The 22,586-nt window shown below is 36.5% G+C and overlaps 1 protein-coding gene across 10 annotated transcripts in view; it reads right to left on the bottom strand.

The window, feature by feature from the left end:
• Positions 1-22,423, bottom strand: part of CEP162 (centrosomal protein 162) — a 45,633-nt gene extending 23,210 nt beyond the window's left edge. For 5 of the 10 annotated variants that reach the window (XM_035903938.1, XM_035903917.1, XM_009649095.2 and 2 more), the window contains exons 1-14: positions 22,356-22,423; positions 21,824-21,918; positions 20,886-20,989; positions 16,917-17,055; positions 9,919-10,071; positions 9,472-9,658; positions 8,424-8,476; positions 6,185-6,300; positions 5,187-5,217; positions 4,722-4,844; positions 3,816-4,007; positions 3,565-3,646; positions 2,460-2,724; positions 1,025-1,292 (exon numbers count right to left, since the gene is read on the bottom strand). In XM_035903938.1, the coding sequence (XP_035759831.1) occupies positions 1,025-1,292; positions 2,460-2,724; positions 3,565-3,646; positions 3,816-4,007; positions 4,722-4,844; positions 5,187-5,217; positions 6,185-6,300; positions 8,424-8,476; positions 9,472-9,658; positions 9,919-10,071; positions 16,917-17,055; positions 20,886-20,945 (1,669 nt within the window). In that variant the 5' untranslated portion in view covers positions 20,946-20,989; positions 21,824-21,918; positions 22,356-22,423. Of the gene's footprint in view, positions 1-1,024; positions 1,293-2,459; positions 2,725-3,564; positions 3,647-3,815; positions 4,008-4,721; positions 4,845-5,186; positions 5,218-6,184; positions 6,301-8,423; positions 8,477-9,471; positions 9,659-9,918; positions 10,072-11,027; positions 15,118-16,916; positions 17,056-20,885; positions 20,990-21,823; positions 21,919-22,355 lie in introns of those variants that run through there. The other 5 variants (XM_035903944.1, XM_035903963.1, XM_035903972.1 and 2 more) reach the window with 5 other exon arrangements.
• Between the last annotated feature and the right edge of the window lie 163 nt (positions 22,424-22,586).

Genomic DNA, 22,586 nt, shown 5'->3' with positions numbered 1-22,586 from the left:
ATGCCCTCACAAAGGTGCTCCCTTTGCACGGATGATTAGGGAATTATTTGATTCAATGTCATTCTCTTCCTAGCTTTAGAGGTTCCTGCAGAATGCATCCCAGTGATATTAACTTCTGAAGTCACCTGAAATTGCTATGCAGAATGGCTACAGCTAGAGAGGGAAGAACATGTCTGAATGAGGCTAGTGGACTCATTTCCTCGGGACTCGTCATTCATTCCACCACCTCCATCTGGCTGGACACCCTCTTCTCCAGGGAGCACCACAGCAATGTACTGAGGAACTAAGGTCTCTTAGTTTGATGGCTGCCACCGAAGCATCTCCCTAAGATGGGCAACATAATCCTAAACTGCTTTTCCCAACACTACTTGCAGGGCTTTTAATAGCATTACACGCTAGAAGTGTGCTAAAACCTGGGCATCTGTAGAGTTATTTTCCCATGCCTTAGAGATCATTTGCAAAGATGCTAAGCTGAATTATCTCATGAAACTCTTCAGGCTTCAGCCGAAAATAAAAGTTCAGACCTTTACTTGCAACTCAGCTTTCACAGGACTACATTGGTATTCTCCTTTCTTTAGTATTACAAGAGACATGAACAGAAAATAGGACTTTCTTTTTAGTGCTTTCTTTGTACTCTAGGAAAGCAAAGATAAAAAGCAGCAGCTAAGAATAGAAATTTGGCATCACACAGAGAAGTTGGTGTGTCAGCAAATCTTCGCATTTACTGTAATGAAAAATGTATCTTGTAGATACTTATTTTTGAACATCAGCTTTTTTTGATTGTCTTGGTCCTACTGGTGAACAATAGGTGACTCTCAAATGTATTGGTGGCATATGCGAGTGGAAATGAAACAAGACTAGAGCGCAAAGCTTTATTTAAAAGTCTTTCTTCCAGCAACTTCATGCTGATATAGAAAAAAATTCAGTACTTAATAGCATTTTGAATTTTTTATTTTTTAAATGTGAAGCATGAACAGCAAAGCTCTCTGGCTCTTAAAACTCAGAGTTCTTATAATAGAATTACCTTTAGATCTTGCTCTATTTGTGGGGCTTTTGGATTTCACACCAGTCTTTTTGAAAGTTTCTTTTGGTGTTTTCTTTTCATTAACTGGAAAAGACTGTTTTGAGAGTGAAGTGGGTTTCCCATATGCAGAACTTCTAACCACCCCATGAGGACCATATGAAGACTTCTTTTTATGCAAAGGTGCTGGACTTCTGCTATTTCTGTACAACACTGGTTTAGTTGTTATTGATTCTGATGGTTCATTCTTCAAGGAACAAGACCGAAGAGCCTGTGATAGAGCACATTTGTTTAAAACAAGTTTTAGGCTCTAGTGTAACCTGAAGGTAGCTTTCACTACTAAAACATAGAACCAGTTACCAGAATTACACAGCTGTACGACTCGGGGCAGCAGGAAGCATAATTTTTAACCAAATTGATAGTATGTCATTTTGCAGAATTTTACTACTTCAGGAGTATATGTAGTCCAAGTGTTTTGTACTGGCTCCGTTTAACTGTTCTGGGAAGTTGTATTACATTACAGGATCTTTAGCTTACCAAAGCAGGAAGCCCATGACTAAAGGTTAATCAAAGTGAACACAGAAACACAGTGATAAAGAGAGGAACAGTGGCAGGCAGAGGAACGCTACTAAACTGATCATCAAAAACAGAGCACGCAACTCCCAAGACCAGCAAATGAGAAAGCTTAGCCCATTGGCCCTGGTGATGAATCAGCCAAACAAACTCTCTCTCTGCAATGTGTGGCAAAAAAAGAGGTGATTGCCTAAAGGAGCGTGGGGCTAATTTATGGGATGCAAGGAGAAGAGAATTTGGGGGTGCAGGGACAAGATCTGTGATTGCATAAATCTTGTTATGGAACATTTGAGAGAATTGCAAGAATGTGCAAAACCTACATGATGTTTAGGGAAAGGACAAAAAACAGGTAAAGAGAGAGATTAAGGTGGATCAAGTAGGAACAAGTGTGGGAAATAGAGGGAAAATAAGATTAAAGAAGCTGGTGACACGACCAGGTTGCTGGTCAGTACACTTGTCTGACTAAGCCCTACAGTGATCATTGCAGTCTCTCCTACATTCTTACTGAACTGTATTTCTACCTGTCCTCTCTGTAGGTATGACCTCTATTCTGAGCCTGTGTGTGTTTATACACATCCCCCTGATGGGAACACATGCTCAGATGCCCTACAAGCTTGAGCTGGGGACATGGAACCACAGCAGCCTTGCACATATTGGGCTGGAACAGGAAGAATCCCACTGGTCCCAAAGTCCACTGGATTTGGCTACCTCTAACAATAGCAACAGTAACACGAGAGTTTCAAGAAAAACAGCAACAGTCTCTCCATTTCTAAACGTCAGAGCATAATCAAATGACAGGCAGTCTAAAAATACACAGTTTTTAAATGTATTTCCATATAAGAAAAATCTGGTTGATGTTACTTACTTGTTTAGTTTTGCTGCTTTGTGAAAGCAGAGAGTCTTGTACTATTTTTTCTCTTAGCACATCAGGCTGTACTTCACTGGTCTGAATTTCTTTCTCAGTCACCCTCTGAAGCTTATCGTCATTTACAGCTGTCTGCAGAAAGATGCTGTCTTCTCTGTTAAACTTCTCAAATAAGTCTGTCTCCCAAACTGTATTATTCTGGTGTTCTTTAAAGGACGAGTGGCTGATGAGGTCATTTGCTGTGCTGCCTACCAGTTTCACAGGACTACAAGAGAAAGGAATAAAGTCATATATAACAAGACTTTCACCCTTTGCTTTTCTACCGCTCTGGAAAAAGTGGGCCATTTTTCCTTTAGGTATCAGCTTTAAAGGCTGCTTGAATTTGAAAGAGCCACTAGGCTCTTTTTAAAAACAGCCTTGCAGGTTTAGTTATACAAATTCACTCCCACGCTGTTGAACAAGAGCCATTTCTCAGCAGTGACTGTTTTTGTGGAGGTACCAAACTCAACTACAAGATCAACACCTGCAAGCATGCAATTAATGCTAATAAAACAACGAATGGTAATTTCTGCTGGGTACAGCTACATGGTAAGCTCCCAAAACTCATTTGCTAAGCATAACCGATTTCTGACAGTTCCAGGGCCTGTGCTTTCTGCTCTAGACACAACAGTTGGAGCAAATCAGAAGGAACACAGGTTAGTAAGAATCATGGGAGTAAGTAGAATAAGAGGATTTGATCTTAGATTATGGAGGTTGGAGAACTAGGATAGGATGTGAGCTTAAATCCATGTATGGGGGAAGGGAAAGAAGACTGAGCAAGCAGAGATCCGAGTTGTGGTAGCTCTGAGAGTGAGGAACACTGCTCCAAATGATTTGGCAAACATTGCTGCTTATCACACAAACAAAGTTTGGGAATCCCTGGTCTAAGTTTATTAACCCTGTATATTTGTTCTACAATTCACTGCAAACACCATAATGCCAGTGCAAGACATAATGAAATTTTAGTATTTAATTAGGGAATTTTTTTTTTTAAGAATCTGTTTTTCACAAATAGTTAATGGACTTAAGTTATTACAATTCTTAAAATGCACTCTGAAATAAATACCTTTCAGGCTCCACATCAAAACTTCTGATATTACACGAATATCCTTTAATTGGTTTCATCAGTTCTTCCACAGTAGGTAAATCTAATGAGCGCAAAATTAAATAAATAAATAAATAAATAAAACCCTTAGAAAAACATATTTGTAAAAAGGACAACATTTAAAAATGTTTCATAAATGGAGTATTAAAGATATTACTACTTCACACATTTTACATGCTGGTACAATACATGCCTGCCTTTAAGGTACTTACCTGATTCAGTAGTTGAGATGTTTTTTGAATAGATGTCACTATTTTGTGGAACACCTTGCACTAAGCATTCTGAGGCTGCCATTGCAGAATCGTGCAGTTTTTGCTCATCAGTGTCTCCCAAAGACTGATCAATGTGATGGTATGCTTGGTGTAACGCTTCGATGTCACTGGTGGTTTGTCCACAGGAAGCACCTGTGAAAAATGCAGGCTCACAGGAGACACTACAGGATTTTCTGTTTTGGGAATCATCTCACTGGAGCCTGTGTTTCAGTTACTAGCTTGGTCTATTACGTGGCGAGAACAGCAATCAGTTGTGAAAAAAATATTTTCAAATATCTTTTTTACTATAAACAGTTGACAAGTTAATTAATACATACTAAATAGTCTCATTTACAGTTTGTACGCCTCTCTACCTCCTCAATATTTTATCAGTACTAAAACTAACAATGTATGTCATCTATTTTAACAGATGCCATTAGAGCCACACTCTGGATATAAGTGGCATACACTGTTTACAAAATTTGATAAAAGAATATATTTTATAATCATGTTCAATGCTGTCAAAGGAGAATTTTAGCTGTGATGAATAAACAAAGGAGGAGGTATTTAAAAAAAAAAAAAAAAAGAAATCAAACTGCAAGGTCAAAAGCAACTTTACAATAACCAAGTGTAAAAAGCTGTCTTTTTCACATGACACTTTCCTGAAATATCTCCTCCTCCTTTCAAGATTTGTTACTAAAAGCCCAGAGCTTTTCACTGATAACCTAAGAACAAATGAAGACATAAGAGCCATGTATTCTACCAAAGTAAGATTTTGGAGTTTGGGTTTTGCTGTGTGCGGTTTTGTTGGGTTTTTTTTTTGTTTTTGTTTTGTTTTTTTTTTTAAATTTTTAAAGCAACCCGTACCTGCTTCATTCATTGCAATTCCACTGACTTCTCCGGGCAGATAATGTTCACCTTGAGCTGCATCTGATGTTTCAACGGCCTTTTCAAGTTCTGTGGTTGAATCTTGTGAATCAAGTAATACAACTAAACCCAAGAAGATAAATGTTAAAGAAAACACAATTCTCTTATTTATACTCTAAACTAGAATTAGAAGTATAGCAATGCTTATCTTGATGTAGTAAACATGGAAAAAATGCTACATAGATTATTCTAATTCCATTAATGGTAAACTGATTAACTTTTGATTGCAAGAGCTGCACTTTGAAGTGCTAACCTATAGATTAATTTTTAACCGTTTCAGTCCAACAGACTTTCAGTAGCACCCAATAAAATCAGGCGAAAAATATCAAAATAGTAAAAATTAGCTAAGAAAGTTTCAAAAAGTTACATTTAGTATTCTCCTACTGATCAAAGTTTATATTTTACCTTTAGCCAGCATGCCAGCATTTGCTTCTTCCTAACGAATATAAAGAAAAAAAAAAAAATATTACTTTTTGAATTTCAGGGGGGGGAAAAAATCTGGATGAACTTTAAAAGTTGGTCCAAAACCTAAGAACAGTTCCTAGAACTTAGAGCTTAGTAAGTTTTTCATGCTCCAAGAATATGCACTTCTCTAAAACTCTCCTAAAGATGCCAAAAGGTCCTCAGCATCCTGTACTCTACAAACCTTCTAACAAGTGACTGGGAACTAAACGCTACTCTACGTAAATGGAATATTATTTTTGCACCTTCCTGGTTCTTTTATATTGTAATTTGAGAAAAGAAAATAATGTAGCTGTAAGTACATTACACTTCCATTCTATTTGTTCTTTTCAAACAACTATTAGAAATGCTACTCTAATAAACTTACTTAAAAATTAAAAAAACCCATTTATCTATTATAGAGGAACATGTGGTGCTCTAGAGGCTCCTTTTGTAAAAAAAACAAATCAGAACGTGTACTCCAGGAATGCACCTGATGTGCTCCACATCAAAAGACCTGACTAAGCTAGACGACAGTAATCAACTGTAAAAAAAAAAAAACCTCATACACTGTAGATTCTGGGTCCTCTGTCCAGACCGCTTTGTACAGAACTACTTCCCTCACTTGCTGGTGTAGACACCACCTTAATGAGTCGCAGAGAGAGATTAATCACTTCCCATTCTGAGGCTGAGGCTCCAACCTCAACTCATCATTTGAGCACTCCCATCCACAGTTCTTAATTCAAAGGAGGGGTAAGCAGAAAACCCTGTGAAGAACTTAATCCTTTCAGTGATTTATCACAGGAAAGTGCATATCCTTAATAGAACTATATAGTCCCAGGACCACTATATTCTTTTCTTTTCGACAGTACATATTATATAAAGGTTTACTATATTTACAGTTATACATTGAAGAGCTTTTACAATTCATGCAAGTAATACAAACATTTGGTAAGTTATACCTGTTCCTGAGGACTTAAATCAACTCCTGACATGATGTTTTGATTCACCTGACTTCCCTCAGTTTTAAAGGCAAGAATAGCATCTGTTTCTTCTTCAAAATCTTCACTGTAGCTGCCTGAAGATTAAAATAAATGTTGAACAGAATGAATGAATAATCAAGGAAGATAAAGCAGTAAGGGAAAGCTATTTCCTCTTCTCTCATCTAAGAACAGCTACTACCACTATTACTCCTTTCACAAAAGCAACAGAACGGTTTTGAGGAGGGGTGTGGTCCTAAAACTACAGCAGAAGTCACACATAATATCTCTAAATTCAAATGAAGTTCATCTTACAATCAGATATACTTTACCTGTGTCTCCTCAAGGCACACTTGAATTGGCCCCTTACATTCAATCACTTTCTCTCACTGTGGGGTGAAATGATGCCATTTCCCCCCTAGTAGACAAAGTACTCTGTACATCCATCTTCACAACTCTAGCAGTTTTTAGGCTCAGAATCTGTAATTCTGCTTCCTCTGACCTGCTTTGGTGGCCCAACAGCCACTCTCAAGAGTAAGCATTATTTAAAAACACAAGTGTGTCTGAGAGTAATTTTACAAGCAAGCCCAATGTATTTCCCTCAGTTACCTAGATCCTTCCACAAGTTTCAATTCCCTATTGCCATATCTCCCCCACTCAACTCCCATGGTTACAGGCTTCAGTGTCTGCATTATCTGTAATGCTTAAATCTAGAGCACTGCAAAACTCTGGTTTACAATGTGTTCTTCCTGTGTTTTGTCATCAATACAACTGACACACAGTTTAACTCATATGTAAAAACTACTCTATGAAAAGTCACTATTTCAGCATTCTCTTTGGGTTTGGACCATGAGAAGTCTGATCAGCTGAAAATAAAGTTTTCTCATACTGATTTAAGGCATACACAGTGCTTATACTATTCCTGCACATGTATTATCCACTGTTTCGTTTGCTACTTCATGAAATAGCAGTTTGACAAGACTAAACCAAACCACGCATAACACACAGATTGGTCATTCCAGGGATTCCATAGAAACTGTTTTCCTAAAAATCAAAAGTATCAATTTCATAAAACTGACTGTAACAACCTAGTCATTTACACCATTTTGGTCAGAAAAAGGCTACCAAATTGTTGTAGCATTTCTAATATAACTACCATGATCTTTTGCAATCTACAGTGTAATCAAACTTGCAAGGAGAAAAGATTTTTTGTCATTAAGGTTTACAAACACAGCTTCTGTATGTCTGGGAAATTCAAGCCTGACAATGGGACCTCTCAAAAGTTCAGCTAAATATATAAACTGGAAAATACAATCTGTTGATTAAATTACGGGAATACACTCTATCATATGTTAACGAGGAAGATCGAAATAAAGAGAGATGGCAAGTGAAAGACAAATAAGCAAGATGGAAGGAGCGCAGCATGGAAATTTGGGAAAAAGATCAGGCAAGAGTAATACTGCAGATTACAGAGATTAAGCTCAGGTATGAAAAGACAGTACAAAAATGCAGATGACAGTTAAAAACATTAAGATGTATTTCAACATCGGGGTCATCTTCTCTTCAGTTTTTCATTGACAGTTGCTTGGGGCTTTTTTGCTGTTTTTCTTTTAGACATCAGTCACTAAAGGTTAAAAATCCACTTCAAAACTAAAAAAGCACAAACCAAGAGCAACCCCCTGAAACCCTTTGTCTGAACACCAGCTGTACAGTCGTACTGCAAAGACAGACTAAAAAGCTGACGTGAGAGCTACAAATAAATGCAAATAATTAACATGAAAATTACATTAGCTTTCAGATAAAGAAAAGCTTTACCCACAATGGTCAGGGTGATACCTGAACAGGAGTCAGTTGGTTTACATATTACTCAGCAAAGTTGGGTGAAGAGGCTGGAATGTCTTGCGAATCTGAAACCTAGGAGTCAAGTTTTCTGACTACCTCCAAATGCAACACAGTATAAAACAAGTTGTGAGACTGTAGTACAATTTTGTCTTTCCAGATCTTTAAATTACATTCCACAACAAACATGAAGATCCTACACTATCCTCTGACACTCTGCTGTGATGTTTTCTGAAGACTTTGCATTTGAACTGGAACACTAATCCACAGCTTTCATTTGTTATTCTGTTTAATGGAGGTTCTCACAATTCTTAGTGTGAATGCAGAAAAAAAAAAAAAAAAAAAAAATTTTCAAATTAACAATTTTGAAAGATGATATTACCAGATTTCTCTTCGTGTGTGGATTCCTCCTCTTCTTTTTCATTTTTTTCATTGCTGAGAAACAAAATGAAAATATTACTGTCTTTTTGGACAGCAAATAAATATAGTTTTTTTTTCTCTAATTCCAAACTTCGATACCTCTTACAATTAGCAATAAAATTAAAAACCTGAATTTGTCCATTGTATCAAATCACAGGTAAGAAAGGTGGATAAATATCAGCAATTATTAAAATAAATATTTAAGTTTTTACAACTGCCCATAGTTTAAATTCTCAATCTAACTCTTAAAATCACTCCTTTTTTGCATTCCCTTCAACATCTGCATTAGCTTTTTAAAGAAATTTTTATAGTCAGGTTTGCTTCCTGTTCTGACCTTATTCTGCAGTAACAAAAAAACCAAACTGCTTTCTTTCCGCTTTTCCTGTAAAGTTAAAGTTTTGTCCTTACCAAAAACTCCCCAGAATTCTGACCCTCCAACTGTTTTCATATTGTAAGTTTCCTTTGCACTTAACATTCCTAGCAACAGCAACCTGAATTGCCCCTTTATCCATTTCTCTCACGTTTAAACTTATTTTCACATAACTGATTATAAATGGATTGCCCTAGTCTATGAAGATTTTGTATTTTTCCTCTAGATTCATTTGTAACATCATGTCTAAGGGGACACAGAATCTTTCCTGAGCTACCTCCTTGTTGTCATCAGTTGTTAACTTTCCATTTAGTTACACCTTACAATTAAGAATGTTAAATCAACTTCTAACTACTGAGTTATGCACAAGACTGTGTAGCTACGGCAACTCATCACCAAGTCATGCTCTCTCCTTATTCCTTTATTTATTAAGCTCAATTCTATCCTTGTCTTAAAACAAACAACCCCACCACCACCACCACAACCCAAGCCAAACAAACCACAAAAAAACCAAACAAAAAAACCTGACTGAAATCATACAGGATCTTGTCCCACAAAATCTCAGAGGCCATGGTATTCAGATACCCAAGCCACTTGTGCCCACTGATACAGTCCGCAACTTTTCTTCCCTCAAAGTTACCGTACAAATGGTGCTAGTAATACAGAATCATTGGAATCCAGCTCTTTATTTAATCTTGAATAATCAATAGCAGAGGAAGCTTCTTGTTCAAGTTTGGCAAAGAAGATCTCTTTTTCTTCTTGTTCCTCCAAGGTATCCAATCCAACTCCCACAATACTTTGGTTAGGCCCAGAAGCTAAAACTGAATCTAAATTTCAAAACAAAGGACAGACAAATTGTGTCTGTGCTGTATATTCACATAGAATAGTCATACTAGTTAACAACAACTATAGACAGAATCACAAAATATTAACAGCATCGAATAATCACAAGGAGCCTTCAGGACATGAGATGCAGCTGAAAGAAACAAAGAATCCTGACTTGCAATGAATTAAGGGAAACGGGTTGTCATAACTGTTTATTTAGAGCCAGCCCACTTCATGAAATGGCTGCACTCTCAGTTCTCACCATTTGTCTCCAGGCTGTCTCTACTTAAGGAGATGGCAATATCATTACTTTTCTTAAGCTGCATCTTTTCCACGTGCATATTCTCATCAGTTTCCCCCATAGGCTGCAAAGTGTTCTGTACCTTGACAAAGCTTCCATTGGCTCCAAGCATTCCTAGGAAAAAAGTTGCAATATTCTTGACTATCATCTAAAAGCTACTTGTATGACTTCTAGTCATCTTCCAGAACCACCAATTTTAAGCTCATGTTGCAACTGCAAAGATACGCAGTCTCACAAATCACATTCATCTAACTTCAGTTTCTTTTACGAGATATGTAAATTTTGTTTAATTACAATTAGTCTATTATATAAGTTTGCCTCCCATCCTTCATATTTGCACACAAACCTATAGTTCAGCACTGGGCAAATATATTAACTGTAAAAACTGACTTACTGTAACGTTACTCATGGAAGACAATCACACACACAAACCCTGTACAGAAATTAACATTTCTTTGTTAGAAACCTATTAATTTTGTTTGCTCTACTATCCACAGACTTTTCAAAATTGTAGTGCAGCAGCTCCTTTTCATTTGTTGCAAATTAAATGCTTTAAGGAAAAAAATAGTAACCAAAGTTTTTTAAAGGTCACTGATGAACACCCAGTTCTTCCATTCTGTATGTTTATGCAACTACAACATGCAGCTGCTCTCTTTACTGTAATTTCATTGTTGTGAGGATTCAACATCACCTTACCAACTTCATGTATGAATTCTGCTCTCAGATAGAACGCTGCTTTATCTACTTCCTTACAGAAAACTAAAAACCAAATATTGCAGTACATTACTAGTTAAAAAGCAGTACCAAGTTCCTTCGGCCTGCCCCTAAACCACACACATTTAGACTTAGATTCTTTAGAGGTTCTCTTAGGAGAAGGGATAGGAGAAAAGCTGCTTATGCATTTTATCCCATGACATATGAAATGATTTAACAGTTCTCACAGAAGGGAACAGAAACCATGTCAGTCTTTTCCAACATGAATCTCCAGTTGGTAAAATAAACTCAGAATTTTTTGTTCTGTCTGGCCGAATGATGTCTAGACTGTAGCTGTGTCCTTGTATCAAACATACCAGGAAGGGTGAAGGCACCGACAACAGCTCATTTCCTGCTGGCAGGAGACTGCAGGAGATGCGTACATCAATAACCCTTCAGATCAAGAACACCAAACCAGTCTTCCATGTGCTGATCAAGTGCTTCAACTCTGGGCTGTTACTCTGTCCTCTCTACAGGCTCAATCAAGTTCCTTTTAAGAAATGCCACGTTTACCTGTATCACGACAATAAAGAATCCTCTCCATTCAGTACTGAAAATGAATCTAGGGTGAAGCAGGGTAGGAAAAGTGAGAGTCTGAACACCTTTTCCTTCCCTACTGGGCAGCCCTTAGCACATGCATTCCGATTATAAGAGCCTCTTCATTAAGAATAAGGGTTTTTTTTTTCTTGACTTGCAATGACAAAGTCCCTTTGCACGTTTTATTGGGAGGCTAAGTGCAGAAGATTCTACATCTTGGAAATGACTTCCACATTCCTGTATCAAACTTCAGCTCCACCCCTGGTAGCAGAACTCTGACTGAGTTGCCTCACATGTAAAAAATAAATATCAGAGACATTGACTAAAGGTCAAGCTCCGCAAATATACAAAGTTAATGTCTAAATACATTGAAAAGTATAAAATGGAAAGCTCAAAGTGCTGAACAGAAGTGAAAAAGCATGAACAGTCCATTTCTCTGGTAGCTAAATACAGTGATTTAAAGTAATTTACCCAGATGATGCTCCATTCTAGCTATCAAGAAAGCAAATAGGAGTTTGTTTGCAGCTGGGTCACAAGTTCTTTGCAAAGCTTTAGATTAGCCACAATCTCACCAGATCTCCAACACCCTATTTTTCAATGAGAATATGTCAGTAGTATCAAAGATAAACTGTCATTGCCCCCTTATGCAAGATTTACAAGAAAGGAGATGGGTATATACTTCAGCAAAAAGACAATTAGAATGTTTAACAGAACAACATTTTAGAGAAAAACATTTTCCTGAGTTGTTTATTTAAATCACCTCAAACTCAACGTTCTGAACAGACCTACATTGATCATGAAGGCTTCATGTGATTTATGTAACCTATCTAAAATTTTTTGAAGTATTTTGCCAGTTCAAACCAGACCAGAGCTTTCTAAAAAAAGCACTTCCCTCCCATAACAATCTGAAAATCAAACACACCTTTGCAGCCATTCGGTTTTGCAACTCAGCCACTCCCAATTCCCAGACACACACCCCAGATTACAGGAGATAACTACTGTTGCTAATTAAGGCAAAACTGTCATTTTACTAGCCCTACACAATCTGAACGGAGAAACTTATCAAATGTGGAAAAAATATTAACTTGGATGGATTTCAAAATCTCTTTTCACTGTTTTTTTGCTGTTTGAACAGTCCTAGTGATTTCTGTAGGGCTTGCAAGAGTGATTTATTTTTTGGGGGGGTATTTGTTACTTTTCATAAAAACTTCTTGACACAGCAGTATTCTTCAACTCACTTGCGATATTTTGTAAGGCTAATCATGGACAGCATTCTTTTTTCAAGTCCTGCCACTTAATTAAATTAAATTAATTAAAATAAGAACCCGAGTTTCACTTAGAAAAATATTTTTAACCAGCACACTTGAAGGGAAAAGTTTACAAACATAAATACAAAGGACTCAAACCTACAGACAATGACAAACATCTAGTCAAAAAGTAACTTCTTTTCTCCTTAATCTGACCAGGACTGTCAGAATCGAGCCATTTTAGCTTTTTAGTATCATACAAAATACAATAAATTTGTTACCCTCAGAATTGTCTGGACTGTCAGAAGTGAGGCTTCCTTCTTCTTTGTTTAAATATGAAACTTTCTTGTCCTTATGAAATTTTTCCAGCATTTTGAATCTAGACAAAGCCTTGCTGCGAGATGCACTGGAAGGTTTAGGGGGAGCTACTTTTAAGTGCACACAAACATTTAGAAGTTTTTATACATAATGGACAGGGAATAAAGAGAAAAGTAAGATATGAGAATTCAGATTGCCACTTCTGAAAAAGTAATGCAGTTCAGTTTCTTGTATACTGAACTATCTACAGTCTTCTAGCTATAACTAAAAATTAAAGCTAAACCTTACAACTTATGAGAATAAAACTCATTTTTTCTCCCCTCTCTACTTTTAAAAAAGACAAATTCCTTCTTGCTCCACGTATACCTTGCATTCAAATACCCTGTTTTAGGAGCTCAATATATTACCTGAAAACAAAGAAAAATAGTAAAACTACTTCAACAATAAAAGAAGTTTTGTAGTACAAGTTTTGAAAGAAAGCATCTAGATCGGTTCAAAGAAAAGTGAAAAGCCATAGGTACATAAATGTGAATTACTACCATCTATCACTGTCAGGTACAAGAGCTGTATGTTCTTTGATCAAACCATTGTGAGGACTTGCTTAGAAGCAGATATAACCAAACACTTTCCATTCACATTGGTAGAATTAAGTGTTAGATAACAGTACCTATGCTGAAAACTGTTCTCTTTCATGATACTTAGATGATAGTCACACTACACATTTTATATACCTTAGGCTACCCAGGTGCACTGCATTAGACTTTTCCTTGTTCAAATTGTTGGGGTGGAGAGGGCTTCTAAATTGGCTAATTCAGGAAAAACTCTTAGTCAAAGTTTTTTTTTTTGCATTTACCTTGACACAAGAGAGAGCAGGAATAGTCTAGGGGATCAAGCCAAATACTTATGCTACCTAGAAATGGGACTACTGGGAGATGTGACCAGAAGCTAACACAACTCATAAATATCCAAGATGACTGAAGGAAGGTGGTGAGCATATGACAGGTGCAATGCAAAAAGAAAAACAGTATGAAATCCATTCTGATAAAACACACAGCTCTGTTATTCCCTCAACTGATGTCCAAGTCCACTAGTGAGGCATCACTTCTCTAGATTTATATTCTCCCACATTTACTGGGAAGCTACAAGTGTTGACAGCATGCCTTCTGCTGTGAATAATGCAAACACCTGATGCCTTTTAAAATAGTAATTGGAAATAACTGCCAAACTCCTGCTATTGCTCATATTTCAAATATTAAGCCTAATTTGATAAATAGATCCAGTTTATAGTGTTTATCTCCCAGACCGAGATGCTTTATAGCTATCCTATGCAAATGAGACTTACGAAAACAGGGCAGCACATACACTCTAGAAAGCTGACATAGCTTCTATAGGCTACATAGTAGATCACCAACACAATCTAAAGACCAAGTGCCAAATATTTCTTTGTCATGGCTCTCCAAAATATTATTGATCTGCTTGAATTTAACACCAAAGCCACATTTAAACAAGTATATACAAGGTAATTGCTATTGTAATTTACACAAAACTATTTCATGGATCAATGTTTAACTTTATTATTCTTTGGAGTTTCTCTTCAGATAGCACAAAAAGTAACTTCACATAAAAGGTTGAATCTGAAGTCACATTGACTAAAATAACCCTGTAGATTAAACAACTCAGTTTGCCATTATTACACCAACTGTACTGTTTCCATTCCAGGGGCAGCATGCACAGTGCAGCCTACTGGTCAGCAGAGGGAAAAGAATCAATTCAACAGAAAATAAATAGAATGCTTCTCTGACTGGAGTATTTGAAATTAAACAAATAGAACACCGAATATTAATATTTTTTGATAATGAAATATAGAAAGTGTAGGAGATTTTCTGTTTACTAAACATACTGACTTTTGTTTAGATTTTCAAACTTATTCTCCCCCACCCCCCCGGCTTACATTCAATACTATCTGTCCTCCTACATCACTATAGGTATTGATATGTGCTGTAACGATAATTGAGCAAAAGATCACATAGTTACTAGTTTTTTCTGGAAATGACAAATGAAGTAAGTGGCAGCTTGCTTTCAGTGAGAACACTATGGTCAAAAGGATGATTTGCAAAGGATTTTCTATAGGAAACACACTAGTAATACGAGACTGATAGTGAATAAATTTAACAAAACATATTTAATCAAATACCAGACTGGGAATCTGAATGGGGACACTTTTGTTCACTATTTTCCACTATTTCAGCGTGGGTTTCCATCAGTTTCTTCTCTTTTTTCAGTTTAACAAATCTTGTTTGAAAATCTTGAAAAGTAAAACAAACAGCAAGCACGAACAGGCAAGCAAGACAGGACAAGAATTCTTATTATGCAATTTCTTTTTGTCATTTAAATAACAAAAGCAAGTAGAAAGGACATTAGTAGTATGTCTTAAACCTGTCAAATATGGAAGACAGTATCTTGAATCATAATTTGCACATTTCAGTTTAAAGCTGAAGAACAAAGAGTTCAAACGTGCCTAGAATAACAAGTTGAATTATTTTAAAATGTACTTTATACTGCTCAGCCAAATGAGCAGAAGTAGTCTACGCTGTTTACCATTCATCTACAAAAGGAAGTGAAAACAGGCTCTTAGTTTAAATCTCTACTTGTTTCCTGGCACTTCTGCAACAAGATACTTTGGAAAAAATAAATCAGACAACAAATAAATGCATAGCATGTATTTTGTCTTCCAGTCACCTGTCCTGCGTCTTTTAAGAAAGCATGATCTAGATACTGAAGTAACTCAACGTGAAAACCTCAAACTGGAAACAACTTATCAGCTCGGTGTATTACTCAAGCTAATTAGCCAGACTGTACTTTGTTAATGTAACAGTATCTCTACACAGTTGCCACCCAAACACATCAACTCATACATATGAAGCATATATTCATAATGTAGTGCCACACTGGGGGTAGAGATAAGATTCATACATTTACCTAACTTTGATTCATGTTGACAAAACACTTTAAAAATAATTCTATTAGCTGACAGCGTGTCAATAATGGTCCTATCTACAACCAACATGGAGGATCAAGACTAGGAGAATAGACAAGAATATCCACAAAATGTCAGAGAATGCCAACCTTACCCTTCTGAGAAATAATTTCAGCTTACTTCCATATTTGTTATCATCACAGCAATATTATTATTTGTTTAAACGGGACAATTATTTTTCTATTTAGGGCACATTTAATAACCTTACAAAAAGCTAAAAATCTAAATCATCTCCTCAGTCATCCTGCGCACTAACTTATGTTGATAATAATCCATTACTAGTATATCTGAGCACCATACTACTCTTGTATTCCAAATTTTTATTATGTCCAGTCCCTCATCATGAAGAGTATGAACATGAACAGGCTCACTTCATTTGCGAGTAAAGGGGTTCCATACTGGCAAAACTGGGTAGGCTCGCCTGCTGAATGCTTTCATGTTAAAGAAGTTTTTTTTTTAAGAGAGACCTTAAAAAGTTTACCAGAACTCTAGTTTTATTTTATATGTCAATAAACTGCAGATCAAGCATGTTTCAGTTCTGATAGCTTTACCTCTAGTTAAACTACAGAACTGAAAAGATAGTCTTAATTTAAAAAATAAAAGTGGTAAAGTTGGTTTGGATGGGAACATCTTGAAACAATCACACTACTTATTCTGATTCTGCTTTGCATTGTGCTTAACCCATACAAGCACTGTTCTCTGACACTTGTAAGCACTCTGTCCTTTAAGTACCTATTCCAGTTTTTGGTTTTTGGTTCAAGTAGCATGAGAAGAATCAACGTGCTTTATGGGTTCCCTCAACCATCTCAGAAAAAACATAGAAGAATGCTGAACTACTTAAGTCCCCTGAAAATTTTCTTTGATAGTATGTCGAAAAATGAGGTCAATATGATTCCTTTTAAAAAAAATACAATTACATCTGAGTTTTATAGTCTACAAACTCACATTATAATGTCCTAAAGCACTTGAGTGGCACTAACATAATCTGAAAGCAGGCCTATGTGAAGCATGAGAAAGAACTAGCCTGACCTCCTGTGGCCAAAAAATTGCAAAACTACATTATTTACCACCATCGTCCAAATCTTCCTCAGATATCCACCACGGCACTGAATCCTTTTTCTTTGTTTCTTTTTTCCTGGGCTGCCCCAGTGTCTCAAGAACGCTGGATTTTTTCTTTGAATTTCCAAGTGAATCATCTGAAAGAGACTGAGTCAATTGCACACAACGTTAAAGACAGCTTTTACATTTACACACTGTTTAACTGTCTTCCAGCCACTCAATTCCACACTTCGGAGTTCAGATGCCTGTCTTTACTCCCCTCTGCCTGCCCTTTTTGTATATGCATGACAAAGTTGAGCAAGAAACAGTACTTGTATTCTTATGGCATAATACTGCATATTATAACAAACCGACTGCCAGAATTTGGATATGCTAAAAGTTAACTGCTTAGTAGAGCGTATGTTCAAATGAACAGCATAATCAGCTCTTTTTCAATTAGTTACAACATATAAGAACCAAAATCCCGACTGCACCCCTGAAGATAATGAAGTAGAGCGGAAACAGTTTTGCTTTGGCCTTGCTTTGCACATGAAAAACATTATTAATATTCTAAAAATAAACCTTCACAAGAAACATTCTAGCACCCAGCAAATCAGATTTCAGAAATGAATTTTATAGTTTGTATTCATGGAAATTAATAGAAATATCAGAGCCATTCCTATCCAACGCTGTGTATTAAGCTTTCATATGTGTTAGTCATCGATGCCAATTTTAATTGAGGGCTTAAATCAATGGAGGAAAAAAAGTCTATGAGTATGAACATGCTATGTCCTATGAATTTAAGTTTCTGAGAAGGAAGATGAAGAAAAACACCTACAGACACCTCATAAGACAACAGCACCTTTCTGAAGCAATGCAGCATTTTTTGAAAAAAACAAAAACCAAAAAACCAAACCTAATCTCTGTTCTTTTCCTTTAATAAAGCTCTTTGTGGCTCACAGCAGGCTCAGAGCCACAATTAGCTGTCCAGACACTGAACATGGAAATATATTCATTAAGCTAGTGCACTGCAACCTTATGTGTTACGTATTCTTTGTGCTTAAACTCAGCAAATATGGGGTTAAGGGGAGTGGCATACTTTTTGGTTTTATCTGGTTTTTTTAATCGACAACTGTTAAAACCTATTGTCCTAAAGTGTCTTAAAGAACACAGTGAATAGAGTCAGTAAGAGGCATAAAGTATAAGAAACAGAGAATTCACATACAAAATGCATCAGATGGGAAAATTTCAAAAGCTTCACTTTTGTAATAGTCACAATAAAGAAAATGTGATAGCATAAGAGAATATTAGAGGCAACAGGACTGTGGGTACTTAGTATGTAAAACATCAGAGGATGTTTTATTAAAACAAGCCTCTGCAGTCCACTGCCTGATTTCTATTGTATAAAAAGCACTACTATAAAAGCCTACCTTTACTATATATCTAAGGCTTCAATTTATATGGGCCTAACAAGAACACAGATAAATCAAATGCCAATTATCCAAAATTACCATTTAAGAAAAAAATAATTATAAGAAAATAAAATTCTTCTTAATATCCCTGGCCAGTAACATCTTTAGAGCTTAGTCTGACTTGAGAAAACTAAATGCCTGTCATACAGTCTCAGAAAGAAACTGAAGTGCTCCAACCCTTGCACTTTAATAAAACACTATTCTAATAGATTATGAAACTGCTAGACAACAGGATGTATTGCAATTTCTTTAAGTTGGCTCAGTGACACAGAACAAACCAGCTTTACATTCTTAATAAATGTCCTATAAATAACAACTTACTTACACTAGTCACAACACAAGTACTAGTGCCATTGTCCCTAAAGGCCGGGCTGCCTCCTGCAAGCTAGAAGTACTGACAGTTGCTTGATGCATGCTCTGTTATCGCTTGCTGTTTCTTTTACGACCAACAGAATCCTCTACTCTGCAAGCAGAGCTTCAATGATGCTCGTACTCCTTAGAGTATTGTAACTAAAGAAACTGAAACTCCCACAGGTTGTTCTCAAGTTCTGGAAACTTTCTACGTCCAGCCATCTTGTCAACTGCAGACAGTAAAGTTGCAGCAGCTGGGAAAGAAACGCTGACACAAAAATGCTAGCACATTTTTCCCAACATGTCAGTTGTCTCAATAGCAAAACTTACAGACTTGCAGATATTTTCTTACTGTGAAAAAAAGTAAATTAATAAATAATTCAACTTATTGGACCAGTAATGGCTTTTCAGTGCCAGTAAGCGGCACTGATTTCTTCCTTCCCCTCTATAAAACAGCCTGTCAGCCTTTCAGGAACACAGACACACACACACACCAAAAAAAAAAAAAAAAAAAAAAAAAGACCAGTTCTTTAACCTCAGCTTAAAAGCCAAGAGTCTGTTTTAAGAACTGGGACAACTACATGGCACATAATCAGCTTGCCACCTCCTATACACATGAAGGAACTTAAGAAAGCAGATAGGCAATACTGGATTGGATCTAAACCACTCAGACTTTCAAGACCAGTTGTCCTAATTATTTCATTATACAAGTCTACTCAGAATTGTATTTTTAGTACAAAATAATATTTTAATCTAGCTGATCTTTTAATAAAAATTAAAAATGTCTTTCAAACAATTTAATGTGCAGTGTTATTCTTCCAGGTCCTATTCTACAGATTTTCTAGTAAAGACAGTATAGCCTTTCCTTTTGAAAGTCTTCCTTCGCAGCTGTCCGTGAGTATCAAGTAGAATAAAAGTCAACCCAGAAGACTAGAAGCAGACAATAGGTTTTTCCTAACTTTGCTTTGCTTGAAGTGTCATCAAAAAAAGCAATTAATTGAAGCACTGTGTATTAGACAGAGCTCCTCACATTGCGTGTCCCAAGGGAACTTCACAGCCAACACTCAGAAAACTCTGTCATACCAATATGACAGACGATATGTAAATTAAAGTGACAATAAGGGAAGTACCTTAAAGTGAGATATTGGTAGTGGGGATTGGAAGGATCACAGGCACACAGACAATGGAGGAGGAAGAGAAGAAATATGGTTGACAACAGGCTGTTCTGGCAAGGGGTTGGGAATGAGTGTGATCAGGCAGACATTTGATTTTCCTTCTGTATAATGATAAAAGCCTAGAAAATCCTCTTCGCTGATAGTGTATATACCAAAAGACTTTAATTTAATCCTCATACTAGCCCTGCATCATCCAACTGTATCTACAGTCTCTCTTTAACTTTATATGATTAATTGCAAACTTACATGCAATCCTCCCCCCAAACAAAAGCCATTTCACTATGAGTTGTTTAAAAGGGAAAAACCATCCTGTTCCATTCCATCTCTGAAAGAAACACTGTCTTCTTCAAACTACTAAGAAACAGTTTTTATTATTCCCACCCCCCTGCCATTACACTCTGAACACAAACATCACCTATGCTTCGATTTCAAACAATGGAGCACATCAGTTTCTTATCTTTCTAACATTAAAAGGCTATGCATTTTTTATAAAAAAACAAAAGCAAAGGGAGGGACATAACCAAAGGGGCAAGCATCTAAAGTAACAGACAGTAAGATAATGTCACTATAATTTTGGGCTGGAAAAACAAAAAAAATGAATATTTTTAATGACCGGATTGGCAGTGTATGTGTTTAAGCAAGTTTAAACACTTTACAAATAGTTTTACTTTAAACATTAAAACAGAATAGCTTCAGCTGGTAAATAACACACACAATTAAATTGAAACAAAAATCAAGAAGCAAGGGCTCTTTCTGAAGATATAACCTTGCAGTGACAAAATATTTAATCACAAAACTGTTCTCTTGATTTCAAGACAGCAAAATAGTATGAATTATGTTTAGCAATGAAGTGAGGACCTTGCAAAGACTCACACATAAGACAGGTATGTGAATTACCGATAAAAGCACAGCTGCATCTTCCATTTCATATTTTTCCATACTCAATTTAACTCCTGTATTTAAACAGGGAAAAGGGATGTGACCTTGCGCTGAAACATACCTCTTTCAGAAACTCTTCAAACTGCTCATCTAATTCTTCTTTTGAAAATCGATGAGCCATAATCTTCAATTGGATGTTACCTTCCAAACAACTGAATTTAAAAGCTAAGATTTAAAATAGAAATAAAGTTAATTAAAAGCATTCTGAAATTAGAGGTAGCTTAGAGATTTGCTGCTTTCATAGAGAGCTACAAGCAAAAAAAAAAAAAAAAAAAGAAAAATCTCAAGAGATGCCAAATTTCATTCTTCCCACTCCTAATCTAAATTATTTACTGAACAAGACAATCAATACAAACATACCTGGATTACACACATTCCTTATAATCAAAGCACTTATTTCCAAAACAACAGTTTCAGCATTTAAACTTTGAGGGATAAATAAATAGCCATCTTTACATTTTTCTTCAAAAGACAGCTCTCAGCTACGCGCAATTAAGCATTTTGTCAATGATGAAACAAGAATCCACCGCAGTAATACTTCCCATCCATTTTAAGGGCTTTTAAATCCTTTCCATGTTTCTTCTCCAAAACTGGAGACATCTGGCATTATAAGTTTTGTTTCATTGTCTCTGCTGAGCTTAGGACTCAGTAAACGATAAATGCATTAAAGTCTTTAAGATTAGAGGTTTGATCTGCCTTGACACAGAAAGCCAATGGCACTTGCCCCCCTCACATTCCCAAAAGTCTGTGTTGACTTCTCAGGTATAAAATATGCCCCACACTCAAAAGGCTACAAAGCTTTTTTATATCACACTGCTCAACACATATGGCTACCTTCAAAACTGTGTGTGTATAGGGACATCAAACTATCCTAGCATCTTCCAGGCTGAGAAGTGCTATGTAAACATAAAAGGGCTAAACATTTGCAGAAATGCTTTTACCATTACACAAAAATTCTCTCAACATGGAGCCCTCTCAGTGCACAGGACTGTTACCTACCTAGTAAATTGATTTTGACAGGCGAGTTGTGACAACTGCTTCCTGCTTTCACTCCTTATTCATCCATAGACCACCCGACACTTTGGCTTTGGCAGCTAAAAAAAAAAAAAAAGTTATAGCAGACTTCCCAGACCTTGAATCGAGTAAGATATCCTTCTGTAAGCACTTGGAAATATCTCTGAAAACATGGTAAGAAGATTAAGAACGTTACCTCTCATGACACACATAATCCAGTATCCTTTTATATTTTTACATCAAAGAACAGTAGACGCTAAACACTAGATGCTTTAACAGTTTACTAGCTGTGCCAACTACTTCAGCAAGTGGAGAACACTTAATTCCAGCCTTGCCAGAAAAAGATTCTTCTGACATTATCTGTACTTCTGTCTGTCTACCTTATAATTACAGCTTTTATAAGAAATAACAATTTAAAACTTTGTTTTTCAAAAGGACAGTAAATATATCAGACAATTTCCATAATACAAGATTACAGGCAAACATTACCCTTTGCATGTGTACTTTACAGCCATACCTTTAGACCTGGAGGCTCACAAATGACTTTGGAAGTCATAAACCAAAGAAGCCACTTGCTGGGGATATATGCGGTAAGGCCTAAGTTTTGGGAAGGTATGGCTAAACCAGAGGGATGAAGGAAAGCTTAGACAGCCTAACGCATTTCATGTAACCTTTTAATCATCCCGGGGCTAGGACCAGGCGTGACCTGATCCTCCCCCGCCTCCTCCGGCTTCCCCTACAGCACACG

Source organism: Egretta garzetta, unplaced genomic scaffold, assembly GCF_000687185.1.
Source record: "Egretta garzetta isolate BGI_Z169 unplaced genomic scaffold, ASM68718v1 scaffold430, whole genome shotgun sequence".
NCBI classification, from domain to species: domain Eukaryota; kingdom Metazoa; phylum Chordata; class Aves; order Pelecaniformes; family Ardeidae; genus Egretta; species Egretta garzetta.
Note: the sequence above shows the minus strand (reverse complement) of the source record. Positions and strands in the feature narration are given on the sequence as shown.